The 17,456-nt window shown below is 40.8% G+C and overlaps 1 protein-coding gene across 1 annotated transcript in view; it reads left to right on the forward strand.

The window, feature by feature from the left end:
* DNAH8 (dynein, axonemal, heavy chain 8) overlaps window positions 1-17,456 on the forward strand; it is a 296,367-nt gene that overhangs the window by 253,086 nt on the left and 25,825 nt on the right. The window contains exon 87 of the mRNA XM_004673443.2: window positions 5,462-5,622. Coding sequence (XP_004673500.1) covers window positions 5,462-5,622 — 161 coding nt within the window. The remainder of the gene's footprint in view (window positions 1-5,461; window positions 5,623-17,456) is intronic.

The following is a 17,456-nucleotide window of genomic DNA, read 5'->3' on the forward strand; positions in this document are numbered from 1 at the left end:
TGTGTATTTATACACACCACACACACACATAGCATATTAACCCCTTGTTAGTTGTGTTTGCCTTGTGAATTAAAAAAAAACACTTTAAAAGATATGAAATTTAGCATAACACTGAAAATGCCTAATCACAAAGATACAGCTTAATAAATTTCTTCAAATAACCAAATTCCCAAAACTTCTTACATGCTTCGTCTCCTTCATAACTTCCTATTCCTTCAAAGTAAACACAATCTTGACTTTTATAAGAAACCGTTTCTTTGCCTGTTTTACCACTTACCATCTACGGGGCTCTCCTTCATACTGTAGTTTAATTTTATTTGTTTTCAGTTTTATATAAGTGGAATCAGTGGAGTGTGTTCTCTTTTGTATCTGACTTCTCCCCACTCAGTAATACTTTGTGATTGATCCATGTTGTAATGTGTAGCAATAATCATTTACTCATTTTTGTTAGCGTTACATTGTATTTTATTGGTGGAAATTAAGCTTTGCTTCCATTTGGAGCTATTATAAATAATGCCACTGGGCACATTCTTGGGCTAATTTCTTGGTCCACATAGATATGCCTTTTTGTTAAGAAAGGAATTGCTAGAACAGATAGTTTTGTGGAATTTCTGTTGTAGTCAATCATGTCAATCTGGCTTCCAAAGTGATAGATCCAATTTCTATGTCCAGCAGAAGTTTGATACCTCATTTCTCCACATCCTCACCAGCACTGGGGATTATCAGTCTCTTTAATGTTAGCCATTCTGCTAGGTCTATAATGGTATTTTATTTTAGTTTTAATTTTCATTCCTATGAATAATAATGGAGTTTAACTTCCTCACAACATTATTAGCTTTTCTTATTAGTGACTTGCCTCTATTTCTCTTGGATTGGCTGTCATAAGACAGACATAAGAGACTGACTTATGGTATTTTGCAGATTCCATATACAAGCACTTTGTAGACTATATGATTGCAAATATCTTTTTCTACTCTGTGCCTTGCCTTTCCTCTCACTGGTCTGCTTATGATTACAAATCCTTATTTTAATGTACCCAATATAATTCTACTGCTTTTATTTCAACCTTCCTGTTTGTTATGTTTTAGATTATCTCTTATAAGTTGTTTGAATTTTTATGCCCCATCGGAGAAACACTTTAACTAGCAAATTAATCACTTTCCTATTGTGCTAATCATTGCTATGACGTGACATTTCTACTGTCTAATTGAATAGTTTTCATTAGCCATGCTTTTTGGGCCTTTTTCCTTCTTCTTTAAAAAATATATTTTTATTTTTCTCTAGCCCTTACATTTTTAACAATTACTTAAGTCAAAATCTAACCACATCTTACAGACTATTAACACTGAGATTTATTATTTCCATATTATTTTAAAGATTTATGTATTTATGCATACAAATAAATAAAGATTATTTACTTATTTATTCTGGGGTACAGACCAGAAGTGCAGGGGTGCGAGAGGAGTCACCAGAGACAGAATGGGGAGCAGAACAGGTGGATTGACTGAAATAGACTGATGAGGAGAGCAGCAGGCAAGACAGGAGAGGTCTGCTGTGCCATGTGGGTCACCTCCCTGGCCAGGGCTTGAACTCATACTGCAGATAGCTTTAGAGCACTGAGACTTAACCTCTACTGATGTGGAGATTTTGGCTCCACCTTATTTTTATCTCCTGTTACTTACCTTGACAATAACCAGTGGTGATTTATGTTTACCAATACCTGTATGAGTTGTTTTGCTCATGTCCTGGTGTTGCAGTTCACCTCCTGCTATAAGGAAGGCAGCCCATTCCTTCTGATGGGAATGACCTGGGGGCAGACACTGGTCAGTGTGATGGGGAAGAGGAGGTTATTCTTTGCTGACTATGCCTCTGTTTAGAGTAAACTGGTGAGCTTCACTGGCTGAGGGGTGTCAGCCATCAGCTGAGGGAAGGGGAAATGGGTGTGGATGGTTGCCTTGGGGGGTAGAAGAGACCTTTGTGATCTTAATACATGTATTCATCTTCCCCAGCAAGATTGTAAGCCCACTAAAATAAGAAAAAAATCTTCTAGGACACTGTATCCCTTTTCTCTAACATCTAAGGATACACTCAATACATGCACTGCTGAAGATAAACATAATTTAATCTCTGCAGATTGAGAGTTTTATGTGCCTGGAGTTAAACCATATAAAACAGATAGATTGAATTGAATTGTTACTGACTGCAGAGCACAACCTGAAAATTAGGTCTACTTTTTTTTTCCACATACCTTTAAAAATGTCCTTTTTTAGTGTTAAAAATATTCTTTTGACTATTTTTTCAAAAAATTAAGTTTAAGAAAAATCATGATTGGCCAATTATCTTAGTTGCTTTATCTTTTAATGTCTGAGGGACACAACAGTTTTCTGGCAAAGCAAAGGAGACTCCTGAGACCTCTTTATTCTTCATATCAGAACCAGAAGCAGCTCTCCATATCACAGATGAAAACCGCTTGTGGTTGATTGGTTACCTCAAGGCAGATGGCTGAGCTGGGCAAGGAGAGAAAAAGAAAGAAGCTCATACTGCTCCACCTTCAGGCAGCTCTTTCCTCTCACCCTCACATGACTTGCTTCTCTCCTACTTCTCCTTTGTGTCCCAGCAGCTAATCAGCTGACACCAGCGTTCTCCCAGAAATCTAGAAGTTCCCATACTCTGAGCCAGGGATGGGCCTAGAGAAACACACCTGGGCCAGTGTCTTTGCAGACCTTTTGGTGCAGAAGCACAGAGTTCCTGATATAGGTCTCAGATCCTTGCTGCTTCTGAGTAACACAGCTCCCTCCACAACTGAGTTCTGTTGCAATCTTTTATCACCTGCTTCTAAGTTCTGTGAACTCTCAGCAATTACTGTCCTAAATGAAAAGTGCATCCAACTATTTTTCCAGTTAGTTCTTGGGAAACTTCCACAGATTTGCTCCTCCTCCTCTTCTCCTCTTCCTCCTCCCCCACCCCCGCCCCCCTTTCCTATCCACCTCCTCCCTCTACCTAATCTATTCCTTTCTCTGCTCCTTCTTGGCAGCTGTTCCTCCCCCTCATTCATTCTTCTGTCTAGCTTAGCCTGTGGGCCAGTTCTAGATGGCCCATTGAAAACCAGAGAAGGGAGGCTGAGGTCACCACATGGAAGGCTGCAGATACCCTCTTGAGCAAGGAGGCAGGAAAGCACCCCAGACTCCCCTTCCTGCCAGCCCCATGCTCATCTCAATCTCAGTCTTGGTCTTACCTTCCAATCCGCTAAGCAACCTCTGCTACCTTCACCCTGGCCATGTCGTCCAGAGTGAAAAGCACTGGGCTGTGTGTCTGTGCCTTCAAACTGGGGGCTCTGCTCCTTTAACTTTCCATTTGGAGCTTGTCTTTGAAACCCTGTTTGTTCTCTCTTTTTCTCAGCATCTTGTGGTGTGTCTCTCCAAACCACCCTCCCACCCCCAAATTGTAGAACCTTATTGACCTTGGAGGATGACTGCTTATTTTTGTAAAATGCTTTCCAGAATTTCCCATAGTAATTCTATATAGACTACATATTCTGTATTTTGACTACACCCCCAAGATGTTCTATAATTTGGTGAAACTCAGTATTTGTGTGTTTGTGAAATAGCCATTAGTGTGCATACAAATAAAGGTAATAGAAATTTTAGACGGAAGTTCATTTTGCTTTTATAGACAGATGTCATCTGGCAATACAGAACTCAACACACACATTTGTCATCTGTGTAATGAGAGCCCCTGGTGTCTACCTCCCTAGTCACCCACAAAAACAACATAATCTTCCTAATTAATTACCATGATCTCTTTAATAAACTTTGCCATTAAATTGAGCACCAGTTTTCACCCTGACACCCTCAGTCATCCATGATATAACCCCACTTCACTTTTCTTGCCCTCTCTTAGCACTTAATGGCATTTACCTCAGATTTCATCATTTACTCAACCTGCTTCATACTCTTCGCATTAGTTATTCTAAGCCTTCGCTTGTGTGTTCTCCCCACCCACAAAGTCTTCTGTCAAAATCCTATCCTTCAACACCTGTCTTCAAAATCACCTCCTAGACAAAGCCTTACCAGACAGACACCTGGCTATTCTTTCTTCCTGCTTTGAGCCTTCTTAATACGTTGCCTATTGCGCATGTCCTCTGGCGCTTCCTTATTGGCACTTTGTGTGGTACTATCATGGAATTAGCATCCTGTTCCCATGTGCAGCTCAGTGACTTGTGCATAGACATTGATTAGGATAGAACTGAGGTGAGGAAAGCAAGAGAACCAGCCTACAGGGTATTTCAGAGTAATGAGTCCACCTAAGAAGAGCTGGAAGAAAGAAATGGAGGAAGGGTATTAAAGAAAATGTGACCCATCGAAGCAAGACACAATCGCCATCTCTTCACATTGAGTCCTGGGGAGCTTCAGACATCCTGCCTGCATTTCCACTCCTGTCTTCCCATTATTCCCCTCCCTACTGGGAAAATCACTGTTAGGCATAAAAGTCATTGCTTCAACTCTGGCTCATAGGCATTCAGCATTATTTTTCTTCCTTCTTCACAATAAGTCTATTCACACTAAGTATATATTTGTTCTCTCACTGTGACATTACAGATAATCAATTCATATGGAATGACAAAAGGATTTCTTAAGGCGAACAACAAGCTAGTCAGATACATTTGCTTCTTGTGGTCAAGGACATAACTTAATTAATGGAGGGAGTGCTCCGACTCAGGGTGGGAGGACACACATGTAGGAAGTTTTTCCTGACTCTACTGAGCTCAGTGCTGCTGTGAGCCACCTTGAGCACAGACAGGCATAGACTCCTGCACCACCCCATTTGGGGGAGAAGGGAGATGATGAAAATGCACAGATACATACTCTCTCTTCTGCCCCACCCCCACCACAATGCCATATGCTCCCGTTAGGGGAAAAGGATGTCCTGACGGAACTTCGCAGACACAGGTTTTATGTGGACCCCCCCACTCTGGACCAGAGATTTAGATACAAGGAACCTCAAATCCCATAGTCACTGAAGGGAAAATTGCTGAGACCTTTATTAACTTTTTTGTGTTCACCTGCAGTAGAGGTCTATTATAGGTCCCTTTGAGCACAAGGGTGAGGACCCACAGTCAGGCAACCTGTTTCCCATTGGGGTTGCCCTGTAACACTCCCACTCTACAGACAGGGGTTCGAGAGTTGCCAATCATTTTAGCAGAGCTGGCTCCCAGAGTGGGTTCTTTCCTCTTCACGCTTAGCGAGTGTTTTCTTTGGTGTTAAAGAAAGCTCAGGCTTCATTGCTTTTATGCTGTGACCACCTATGTGCTAATTATTCTTTCAGTGGTTTTGTTTATATTATTCAAACCTAATACAGAAAGCTATTAACATGGAAATAAGGTGGTTCTTCCTCGTTTATAGTGGCAGCTTTCATTTAGATGTTCATCAATTTTATTTCTTCTGTTTCCTCCCCCATGTAGGTCTGGTTCAGTGAGAAGATGTTCGAACCAACATTCTGCTTTTATACCGGATATAAAATCCCCGTGTGCAAAACCCTGGACCAGTATTTTGAATACATCCAATCATTGCCATCCCTAGATAACCCTGAAGTTTTTGGGCTTCACCCTAATGCTGATATCACGTAAGTCCTTGCCATTTTTTAATTTGAAGAGGTCATTTGTAACTCAGCCTGGCGAAGACTGTGCATTTCATTTTCTCTCTTAATCTCACGCCTCCCTTTATTTTTCTTTTACTGTGAAAAATACTGCCACTTTCCGTCTCCCAATTACACCTTTGTCCCTTCGTGGGCTGCTTTTGCCTCACTCAATCCTGATGCTCCCAAGTTTCTGACAATGTTAAAAGTTTAAATTGATGCACTGGTTATTTTTCCTCTGTCATGTCAGGAAGCCAGTTATGCTTGTTGGGATTGATGCTCTCCATTAACAGGACTGTAGTTCCTAGCTCCTTGCCTCTGACCTAAAAAAATCCTTAAACATAATGGTCATAAATAGATCCTAAAAGGGCCAAGGGGGTTGAGAAAGAAAGATAGAGAACCATATTTCTGCTTGAGCTTCTCTTTTATGGCTTGAGCTTCCCCTTATTGTTCACCTGTATCCTTCTGTCACCAAGTGCTGTGGTGGGCTCAGTGTTGCAAGCACAGGAGCCCAGCATATATGCCAAGCCTGCAGGGAAAGGCTGGGAGTGCCAGCAGCACAAGGCCCCCACTCCATCACCATGGTAAGAGAATATGAGTGAACAGAGAAGAAAAGTGTCCAACTCCCAAGCTCTTTCCAAGCTTCCATCAGGAACCATTCTTTGAATCACTGCTTGCTCCTCATCTCTCTACCTGAAAACAAGAATGCCCAACTGTTGCTGCTATCCCACCAAGAGGCGCGCTGACCGCTAAGTTCACGCGAACGTAGGAGACTCAGAGCTGCAAGAAGGTGAAACAGGAGTCTGGAGTCTGGAGTCTCTTTACTAGGACCACCACTAGACCCTTACGTACAAGGGTCTGATATGCCTTGTACGTAAGGGGGAAAAACAGGAAGTGTACCCGACGCGAGGGTAAGGTGCATGCTTCTTGCAGTTTCTGCTAAAAACAAGGTAGGGGGCTGTAGCTATTTGCAGGACAGAGTGCACCGTGCTCTGCTGACTTGTTTGTGGGCCTTACTGGGGAGTGTGCTCACTCACGCACAACATCAGCCAGGGTGGACGGGTACACTTGAGGTCCTGTCGAGTTAGCCACACCCAGCTCCACAGCCAGTGGCCTAAGACCCCAGCTGTGATTTTCTTTTGGGTCTCTGGCCTGTGCTGGAAGACCACAGTGTTGATGCCCAGGAGAGAGGTTTTGGAAATTGCAGGAAACCAAGACACTGAGGGCAGTTCGGAAGCTGTCATGACAAAGTAGGCGTGACATGCCTCTCTCCCAGTCTAGTCCCTGTGGCTGCAGTTTTGACGACTTTGCATGGGATATGGACAGTGGGCATGTGTGTCTTTCCTTCTGGGCCTTAGCCTCTCCCAGGCTTCCCCAGGTCCCTGGGTGCTTCATGCGTTGTCTCTGCACCCTGAAAACACATATCCCCTCTTGCAGAAGAGTTGACCATTTTTGGCTTCTGCCACCCACATGGATTCTACCTTCTCCATTTCCTCTCAGCTCTCCTGTGCTGCTGCTCATCTACAAAGAGGTGGGCATGACCCAGCAGCCCCGAAAACAGAAAGGTGAAAAGGTGCTGGCTCTTTGGTGCAGGCTCGGTTGCTTAAAAGAATTATTGTAAATTAGTTGGAAAGAGAAAAGAAGTGAAGAAATAAAAAAGCATCCTTAGGGATCTCTTTGAAAATCAAACATCTGAAAGGAAGAACACAGTAGTTTTTCATTAGCTGAGTGTGAGTCAGACATCCTCACTGCTCTGCTCAGAGGGCCCTTCCAAATCTCCTGTCTCAGTAAAAGGCCAGCAGTGACCTACAGATGACCTTCGAAACCCAATAATACTATCGGCCCCCACCACAGATTATTTGTACTTCTTAGAACTTTCTTTCCCCCCAGATATCATTATGGCTCACCTTTTTACCTCTTCCAGTCTTGGCTGAAATGTCACATTTTCAAGGATATTTGAAAGGTGACGTTTTCAGCACACAGACAACAAATGACCATATTGAGTTCTGTGTTGCCTGTTTTACCTTTACTAAAAAATCATATGCCATTCTCCAGCTGCCAACCCGGACTCTACCTTCCTTGCCTGCTTTGTCTTATAGATGACAGATTTCTATTGCTGACTTGTTACTGTGAACCTCCTGTCCTGACACATGAGTTCCACATTGTCTGAAATCTCTGTCTGTTTTCATACTGGCCCTCAGGGCTAACTGTGCTCAGTGCTCAGGAAATGTTTGCTCAATGAATCAGCAATACTCAGTTCTTCTAGATTGCGAAGAATCTAATCAATGGGGATAACCTACGGAAAGAACTCTTGAGTTACAGTAATGGCAGAAAAATAACCACTATGTGATAACACACTTGTAAATTTGAAATGGAGGTGGTGCTCTTGGTAGGTTCTCCATTTTGAATTCATTCCCGGCAGAAGCCCAGTGAGGCCCAAGAGCTTGTTTTTGGAGAATCTGATCCTGCCCACTAGTGGAGGCCCCACCAAGAAAACATAAACCAATTTTGAAACCAGGTCACCCTGACTACCAGGGTGGCACCGCTATGCCAGAGTGGCCATTGCCAGCTCTCAGCACTGAAAAATCCAAAGAAAAGCAACTGAGTGGATGGAGCAGTGTTGTAGAGACAACTGACTTTATCTTTCATTCTTACAAATCCTCAAAAAGGTTGCAAGTATAGTGAATACCATATACCCTTCACCCTCATTCGCCAATTGTCAGCATTTTGTTCCATTTGCCTTTTCTCTATATCTGTATGTTTCTGTCCCTACAGCTATATCCATAAAAAACCACATCTGTGTGTGTGTGTGTGTGTGTGTGTGTGTAGGCCTCAGTGGACAGAACTAGAAAATAGATATATTTAAAAAACCGCATGGAGTTTTAAAACATCAGTTTTTTTTTAACCTATATCTTTTTGTAGTGACATTTTGTTTCTTTTTTTTTTTTTAAAGATTTATTTATTTGTACATACAGAACTGGGGTACAGGTCAGAGGCTCAGGGGCGGTGAGAGGCTTCACCAGAGACAGAGTGGGGAGCAGAACAGGCAGATCGAGGAAGCACACTGCTGAGGGGAGCAGCGGGCGGGTCAGGAGAGGTCTGCCACACCATGTGGTCACCTCCGGAGCAGGCGGGATTTGAACTCATGCGGAAGCGGCTTTAGATTCTCAGTGCAGTGCTTTAACCTGCTGCGCCACCAGGGAGGGCCCGACATTTTGTTTCTTTTATAAAATACTTGTTATATTTTTTATTATTATAATAGTTTATTTTTACATTGTTTTGTGCCTTTTTCCATCTCAGATGTCTCATTATCAAATCACCCGTGTGCCATCACCATAGTCCACTGCTCTTCCCCCCATTTTTGATCCCATTCCCCAGTCCACCCCCATAAAATATCTATGGTACATAGTTGTTCATTATGATTATTTCCTCCCTGGTCCTTTATGCTCCTCCTATGAGTGAAACCACTCAGTATTTTTCTGTTTCTTTCTGGCTTATTTCACTAAGCAAAAACATCAGTATTTTAAAACATCAGCCGTGAGCTAACGCTAGAGACTCCAATTCCAGTTGCATACCTTAGGGCCCCTCTTTCTCTCCCTCATTTCACCATGATATCACCTATCTCCCTGTGAGAACTCTCGTTCCCAGCATCTTCGCTATATTGACTCATCTACTCTGAATTACTGAGCCACCAATCAAACTATCAAAGGCAGTTTTTTGCCATTTTTTCCCCTTAAAATACACCCCACTAAGGTGTATAGTTCAAAAGTTACTCAAATTGTCTTTTCTGTATGACGTTAGGCTATTAACTAATGTACAGGCGCATTCATTTGCTTTTGTTTATATCACATATAAGCATGACCGTGGTTCTCAAATCACAATAGATAATAAGATCTTGGAGAATTCTCACACCTACTCAGTCATTTCCCCCTTCCTTTATGGGGAAAAGGAATTTCTGGTTTATTGCCTATGTTTCAATTTGCTCATACCTCCATAATGAATGCATCTATACATGCATACACACATACATATTCTTATTAGCTTTTTTTCTTATACAAAGTTGCCATTCTCTCTATATATACTGCTTTGTGCTTTGCCTTTTTCACTAAACAATCTATCCTACAAATCCCTCGGGATCAGTTCTTAGTATTCTTCATTATTGTCTTACTGCTGCATGCTACTCCGTTCTTTGTGTTTACCATATTTTATTCATTCTTCCTATTATTGATGGGCATTTAAGTTGTTTCCAGTATTTTTGCTATCCCAAATAATCCTCAATTAATAATCTCATGCTGATGTTTTATCATTGTTGGAAATCCATTTCAGGGTACATTGCTGTAGGTGGGACTGAGCCCCCAGGAGGTGACATCCCTCCTCCACTCTTGTGAAGCTTTTGAATTTTACAATATGACAAGTAAGAAATGTGTCTCCGCATAGTTTAATTTATGGTCTCCGACTTTGAGTGAAATTGAGCACATTTTTCTTTATTTAAGGGCTGCAGGGGCAAACAGTCCTTCTCAAAGACCGTATTTAACCAATACATAGCTTCGATAAAATGCACGGGTCTCTTCTATGAGGACTCTTGTCTAAAGTGGAAGTTGTTTTAAGAGTGAGACTAGAGGCTGACCTGTAAGGCCCGAGCCCTCCTCCCCAAGCCTCTTCAATCTCAAATTACCAATTGGTGGGCTTAGGGCCTCCTACTTCCACCCTGCTGCCTTCTCCCCAGGGTCCTTGGCCTGTTTCTGGTTCCTGTTCAGGCAGCAGACTGTCTTGCAATTCCACGTTAAGTGCATTTTCTCAGTCCCTCAGCGAGCTTGGGCCTGGGAATGGCCGTTCTTTCCTCTGCTCTCTGAAATACCTGCCTACTGTCAGCCCAGCCTCACTGTTTCTCCAGCCTAGCCAGCCTTCTATGCCCCAGCCCCTCGCTGTTCCCCCATAGGCCACTAGGAGGCAGTAAGCAATAACGGAAGAGGCTTCCCAGCGAAAATGTACCGCAGGCTCCCAAGTTGACCCTAACCTCCCCTGCCCCCCTCTCCCCTCCAGAAAGATGTAACTCTCTAAGTTCTGTGTGAAATGAAAGAAGTACTCAAAGATTCCTGTGCCATGCCCAGCCTGGGGGCTGTAGTGATAGAAGAACTGGGAACAGGAGTGCAGAATTACAGAGTCCTGTCTGGGGAGTGTTGAGTTGGGAATCAGTAGGAATCTGAGTTGGGAGAGAAACGTGGACTGGAGCCCCGGTGACAGGTGCAGAGAGAACAGGTGAAATCACCAAAGGAGCAATCTCCAAGACACCTTGGCAAAACCTCTCTGAATGTCTTTGATTGGAGGAACCCTTGTTAACCCATGTGACCCTGCGGGTAGGGCTTCCATGGGCTGACACTAAGTTATGATGGAGAGCACCATGGTTCCATCTGCACTCTGAAGTTAGCTTTAATGAACTTGAAAGAAAAAGGAAGGAGGTCTGGGAAGGGGAACTACAAGTCTCTGTCCTGCTTCAGGCTTAAGAATGCAGAATTCCAGAAATAGAGGAGGGGATTCAAGCAGAATAAATGCTTTCAAACAAGTAAAATCTCTCCCAAGAGCTTAGATACCTTAGTGACAGAAACCATAAAAATGCATAATTTATTCACATTTTATTATCTAGATTTATAAGGTACCAAGGACTCAGCAAATTCAACTATTTCAATGTCAAAACAGTTATTTATTTTCACTCTTTTTCTCATTAGCAGTTATGCATATTTTTCTACCTTTTGAAATTTATCAAATGTCTCATTACAACTTTTATATTCATTTCTATGCAGGAAGAATTTAATTGTATTCTTTTTAGTGTTAGCTGATGCTTTTGCATTTTAGATTTTTTTTTAAATTTATGCTCATTGATATTTCATGTGCAAAGCTGTAGATAAATCTAGACCAGTTTGGATATGATAGTGCACTAATATCTCATTAGATGGTTAATTGTTTATTTTGTAGACAGTTCTGTTTTTCAGTTGCTTTGCATTTTTATCACCCATGATTCTGACACTCCCACCCAACAGAGATGAGCTAGATGAGTTCCCCAAACCGCCAAGCTATAAGACCATCATGAGCTTCTTCCCATATTTACTCAAAAAAAACATTTTCTTCTAGAAGCAACTTGGGACCCAACAGCTCCTAGAGGATTATAGTTCTCATTCTTCGTCTCAGAGCATTTATGGGAACTGTTCCTTAAACCCCTTGGGCTTTTGAGTCATATAGAGATAGTCACCATTCTCCATTATAGCTAGCTAACTAGGCTTTTGCCGTTCATATCTTTACAAGCATAAAATCACATTGTAGAAAAGGAAATGGAAGTGGTATGGCCCCAGCACTCCCTGCCCGATAAAACGAGAGAACTGGAGGGCTTATGCAGCTGGAATTCAGTGCTTTTCAAATCTACTCCCTGACATCCATGTCTCAGGACTGTTTTCAGATCAGCTCATAAAAAATAAAATAAAACCACCCATCATGGAAGTGATTTCTTTGGTGAGACCTAGCAGCAGCTGCATCTCCATCGCCGCTCCCTACGGCGCTGGTGACACGGCCACCCCGGTACAAGAGTGGGCCGTTGTGTAAACAGTAGCGTGCAATGTTGGCACCCAGCACTGGGGCAGAACTTTGCAAAGCTCTAACCTGAAGCGAAGCTGAGAAAGCCCCTGAGAATCCCAGGATGGGGTCTCAACCTGGTGTATCCTCTTGCCCCATTTTCCTTATAGCTGAACAAATAGAAAGCATGGACTCGGACTTTCTTTGCATGAATGAAAATTTACTGTGATTTCCTTCTCTTTCACCTCTGAAGATGAATTTAAAAATGATATTAAAGATAGTTTCATTCACCCTCAAATTATATCCTTCTGATTCTTCTGTGTTTTAAGAAACATGTATATTTGTATAAATAATTAAATATCTGTTTGTGTGTAAAAAGATGGCAGGAAATAGACAAACACTAATGCTAGTATACTCTACTTTTACTATAAGAAGGAACATATAATTAAGTTTCATTCCCTTAAAATATTAGAGAATTTCTCTCCTTTATATTTTAGTTTTAATAAAACGCATGTCGATAGGCTTCAACAAATAAATATTTATTGAGAACATACTCTCTAGCCAACTTGGGGATGAAAAGATTAGTAAGACACAATCCTTGCCCTTGGGCTTATCATCTATTAGGGAAAACAAATGAATGGTAAAGTTATATAATACAGTATGATGAACACTAAAATCGATATATACATTGCTAGAGAACAAAGGCAAAGAGGCAATAAATTCCAGCTGGGGGTCAAAGTAAGCTAGAGAGACAAGCCACCTCTTGTGCCTTAAGGGGTTTTTGTGGAGGCTCTCAGGCTAGAGGGAAGAATTGGGGAGGAAGTGATTGCAGCCCCAGGGGGGGGCAAGAAGAGCAGGTGCAAGAAAGCAGGAAAGTGGCCAACTGTGAGGATGTTTATATATATCAAAGCATCAAAGTGTGTACTTTAAATGTAGACAATTTACTTATGATTTCTAAAAGATTTATTTATGCATGCATGCAAGAACTGGGGTGTAGGCTAGAGGTGCGGGGTTAAGAGGGCTCACCAGAGACAGAGTGGAGAGCAGAACCAGCAGATCTACTGAAATGCACTGCTTCAGGGGAGCAGCAGGCAAGACATGAGCGGTCTGCTGTGCCATATGGGTTATTTCCCCGCCCAGGGATTGAATTTGTGCTGCAGTGCCTGTGGATAGCTTGATAGTGCTAAAACTTAATCCCTTGCACCACCAGGGAGGCCCACATATAGACAATTTAAAAGAAAAACACTTCTGCACAATGCAAAAAAGTAAAGACACATGTTAGAGCACATAAGCAAATCAACCAGGCAAGGGCCATGAAGTTGAGTGTGGCAAGTTTGGGAAACCAATGGGCCTACAGTGGAGTGGAGGGGAGGAGATTAAAGAGAAGTTGATGCAGATGATGAGGCTGGCTTGTGAAGATTTGGGCATCATGCAAAGATTTGGGGAATGTTCTAAAGACAGTGGGGAGGAAGTTACTAGAAATTTCCAGAGAATGCTAGAAATGATGGCAACAGAATGTGGAAAACAAAAAGAGCTGGGTGGTGACATCAGGAGGAGGTTGTCTCCGAAATTTCTAGGTTGGACAGCTGACAAAGACATTGATGATGTTAAAGAATGTCAAACAAAAATTAGTTCAGGTAAGGGATGGGGAGAATAAAACTAATAAGCTAGGCTTTGGATATGTTTGATTTAGAAACAGAGCTCTTGTTACTGATGGAAATGTGGAGACATAGAGTTCATGATTAAATCACAAATTTAACATTTCCCAGACTTGCCTTGTATTTCAGCAAGGGTGACACCTGCATCTTCTCTCGCATGGAAATTTACCCACTTGCTCTGTCATTACTGTGTCAAACTCTAAAATGAGATCATGGTCCAATATGAAACACAAATTTAAATTTCTGAAAACAGTTTTTCACAACATGCGGATCCTTAACTTTTGATGACTTCATTTTGTTGTCACATCAGCTGTTTTCATAAGTTTTCCCCTTGAGAGTTTTTCTATTTGTCTCGCACTTGTTAATCTCAAGCAAATAAGCAGTCCATTATTTTCTCCATATCATGCATTTACCTGGAAACAACAGCAAAAAGTAGTTTTTAAGTGTGACCTCATGGATAGACAACATACACTTCCTCTGAACAAGAGAAGAAACCACTTAGGTAGCTTTTAGAGGGTTTGTGGTAAGCACAGAGGTGGCTAGAGGAGAGTGTAGTGGTTTCTCGTTTGCAGGTCATGGCATTCTCCATTGATTGAGCCTCCTTTTTCCGTCTTCTGGAAAAAGCTGTCATTTCTGGTCAGACCTGCAAAGCCTGCCTCTGCTGGCTGGATTCTGTTGTATAAACTAATGATATCTACATAAGAACTCTCTTCTAGCCCTCTATCCTTACTTAAATGATGTTACTGTATATTATTCTCCACATACTTCATATGACTTAAAAAAAAAACCGAGTTAGCTCCACTTCAGGAATACATTGGTTTATGTGCCATTTTATTAAGATTTTTTTTCTCTAATCCATTGTGCAGTTGTGTGTGTATTTGATATTCTTATTTTTCAAATTTAAAAATAAATGTCTCTGAGAAGACACAAAGAAGTAGAAAGTTATTCTCTACTCATGGATTGCAGGAATTAATATTATTAACATGTCCACTTTACCCAAAGCAATATACAGAGTCAGTGAAATCTCTATCAAAGTTTTAGTGGCATCCTTCAAAGAAAAAGAGCAAATATTAGCCGAATACCCAAAGCACTCTTAACAACAACAAAAAAGAAGTATCACATACCTAGATGTCAAACAATAATACAAAACTATAATAATTCAAACAGCATGGCTTGGACTAAAAATAGATACACTGACCTATGGAATAGAATTGAGAATTCAGAAATATACCCTTGTTTAGACATATAATTAATTTATGACAAAGGATCTTCAAACATATACATTGGGAAAAGGGAAGTGCTCTCAACAAATAGTCTTGGAAAAAACTGGACAGCTGCATACAAAAGAATGAAAAGAGGCCACCATTTCACAATATACACTGAAATTAACTCAAAATAGATCAAATACTTTGATGTAAGACATGAAATCACAAAATATATGGACAAAAAAATAGGTAAAACACAATATGACAGTGACTTCATAGATATGTTTGGGGACTTGACTCCAAAAGCAAGGGAAACAAGAGCAAAAATAAATAAATGGGACTACATCAAACTAATGTTTCTACACAGTAAAATAAGCTATCATGAAAATGAAAAGTTACACTTACAGAGTGGGAGAAAATACTTGCACATCATACATCCCACAAAGGACTAATATCTAAGTTCTATAAAGAATTCCTACAACTCAACAAGAAAACAACCCAATCAAAAAGTGGGCATAAAGAGCTAAATAGACTGTGCTCAGGGGCAAGTGAAAAAAATGCTTAGCATCACTTATCATTAGAGAAATGCAAATCAAAACCACAATGAGATACCAGCTCATACCTATGACAATAGTTCATATAGAAAGACCAAAACAACAAATTTTGAGAAGGATCTGGAAAAAAGGAGCTACATTCCCACTGTTGGTGGGAATGTAGAATGGTCCAACCCCTATGGAAAAACAGTTTAGTTTAGAGTTTCTCAAAATATTAAAAATACAACTATGATATGATTCAGAAATTCCACTCCTAAGTATCTACCACAAGAACACAAAAACACTTAAAGAATATATAGGCACCCCTATGTTTGTTGTAAGTACTATTTACAATAGCCAAGTTATGGAACAACCTAAGTGCCTAATGACAGATGAATGGATCAAGAAGTGGTATATCTACATGGTAGAATACTAAAAGATGAAATCTTTCCACTTGCAACTACAGAGAGGGAGCTGGGGGTCAGGTGTGTTCTGTTAAACCAGCTAAGCCAGAAAAAACAAATACTGGATGATTTTACTCACATGGGAATTACAGATAACAAAACAAAGGACAGACAAAATAGAAACAAACCTTAGAAATCTTACTGCAGAGCTGAAGCTTCCAGAGAGGGAGATGATGGGGTAAGGAGCAGAAGAGGCAGGTAATGGATTGTGGTAGAGGATTGTGGGTGCTTTGGGGCAGGTGTGGGGTGGCAACTTGTAGCTAAAGAGTTGTGAACCTATATCTCCCATCATATATAGTGTTGTAGAACATTGTAACTTCAATAAAAAAAAAGGCAACTAAATAAGTGCCTTTGGGGATATTCTAACATCCCCAATATGGAACAAAAACCATACAGTATGATTTAGTATTTTTTTTTTTTGGTTGATAATATTGAATGAGGTTGCTCACAAATTTCAAATTATATATAAAAATATAGAAAATGAATTTTACTTTTTTAAAAAATCAGCTTTTATATTCCTGAACCTGGTAGTGAAATTCACATTTTTGAAAGTAATGTCCCAACTCTGGTCCATACAGAACTGGGTCTGATCCTCATGACAACTCTACCTGACTGTCAGGCCACTGCATAAAGTACAGTGACAGGTCTAGGTCATCTACCTTTGTGAGGACGGTTGGAAAGGATGCAGTGGATGGCATATGCAGAACTGACGTGGATGTGGTCTTCTACCTGCTAACCAAATAAAAATGCTAAGAACAGAAGCTACTCCTGCATCTTTCAGCTTGTTTCCTAACTAAAGTCCAGCTGAATAGAATTCCACGCTCTTGCACAAACTGTGACTATTTCATTGATAGAAAAGCTGGATAACTTAAGAACTGCTCCTTGGGGTTTTGCTAGTTAGTGGAACCATTTTTTTTTTTTTTTAAAGACTGCTTAATTTGTACCTAGGGGTAAGAGATAGAAAGGTTTAATTCTCAGTATCCTTGTTCTGTGAGCACCAGCACAAGGCCCAGGAAGATGAGTAGGGTTCTTAAGATGTGTTTCAATAATACTACATTTGTCACTGATACTCATCTTGGCAAAGCTCGTGATGCTTGTTCTGGGATTAGCCTCTGGGGAACTAGCTTTTCTCTAGTTTACAAATGAAATAGTACCAGTACTCTTTATTATAAAGATCATACTTCCTTATTGAGAAAAATCAATCATACAGAAGACAGAAAGCATAAAGTGATAATTACAGCTAACCTCACTGTACAGAAATCTCATTATCAAAATGGCCTTCTAGGTGTTTTGTTTTGTTTTTTTCCTATGCTTGTACATACAGTATTATCAACCAAAAAATACTAGATAGTACTGTATGGTTTTTGTACAATGCTATTTTATTTTTAAAAATCTCGA

This window comes from Condylura cristata, unplaced genomic scaffold, assembly GCF_000260355.1.
Source record: "Condylura cristata isolate star-nosed mole 26May11 unplaced genomic scaffold, ConCri1.0 scaffold00001, whole genome shotgun sequence".
NCBI lineage: Eukaryota > Metazoa > Chordata > Mammalia > Eulipotyphla > Talpidae > Condylura > Condylura cristata.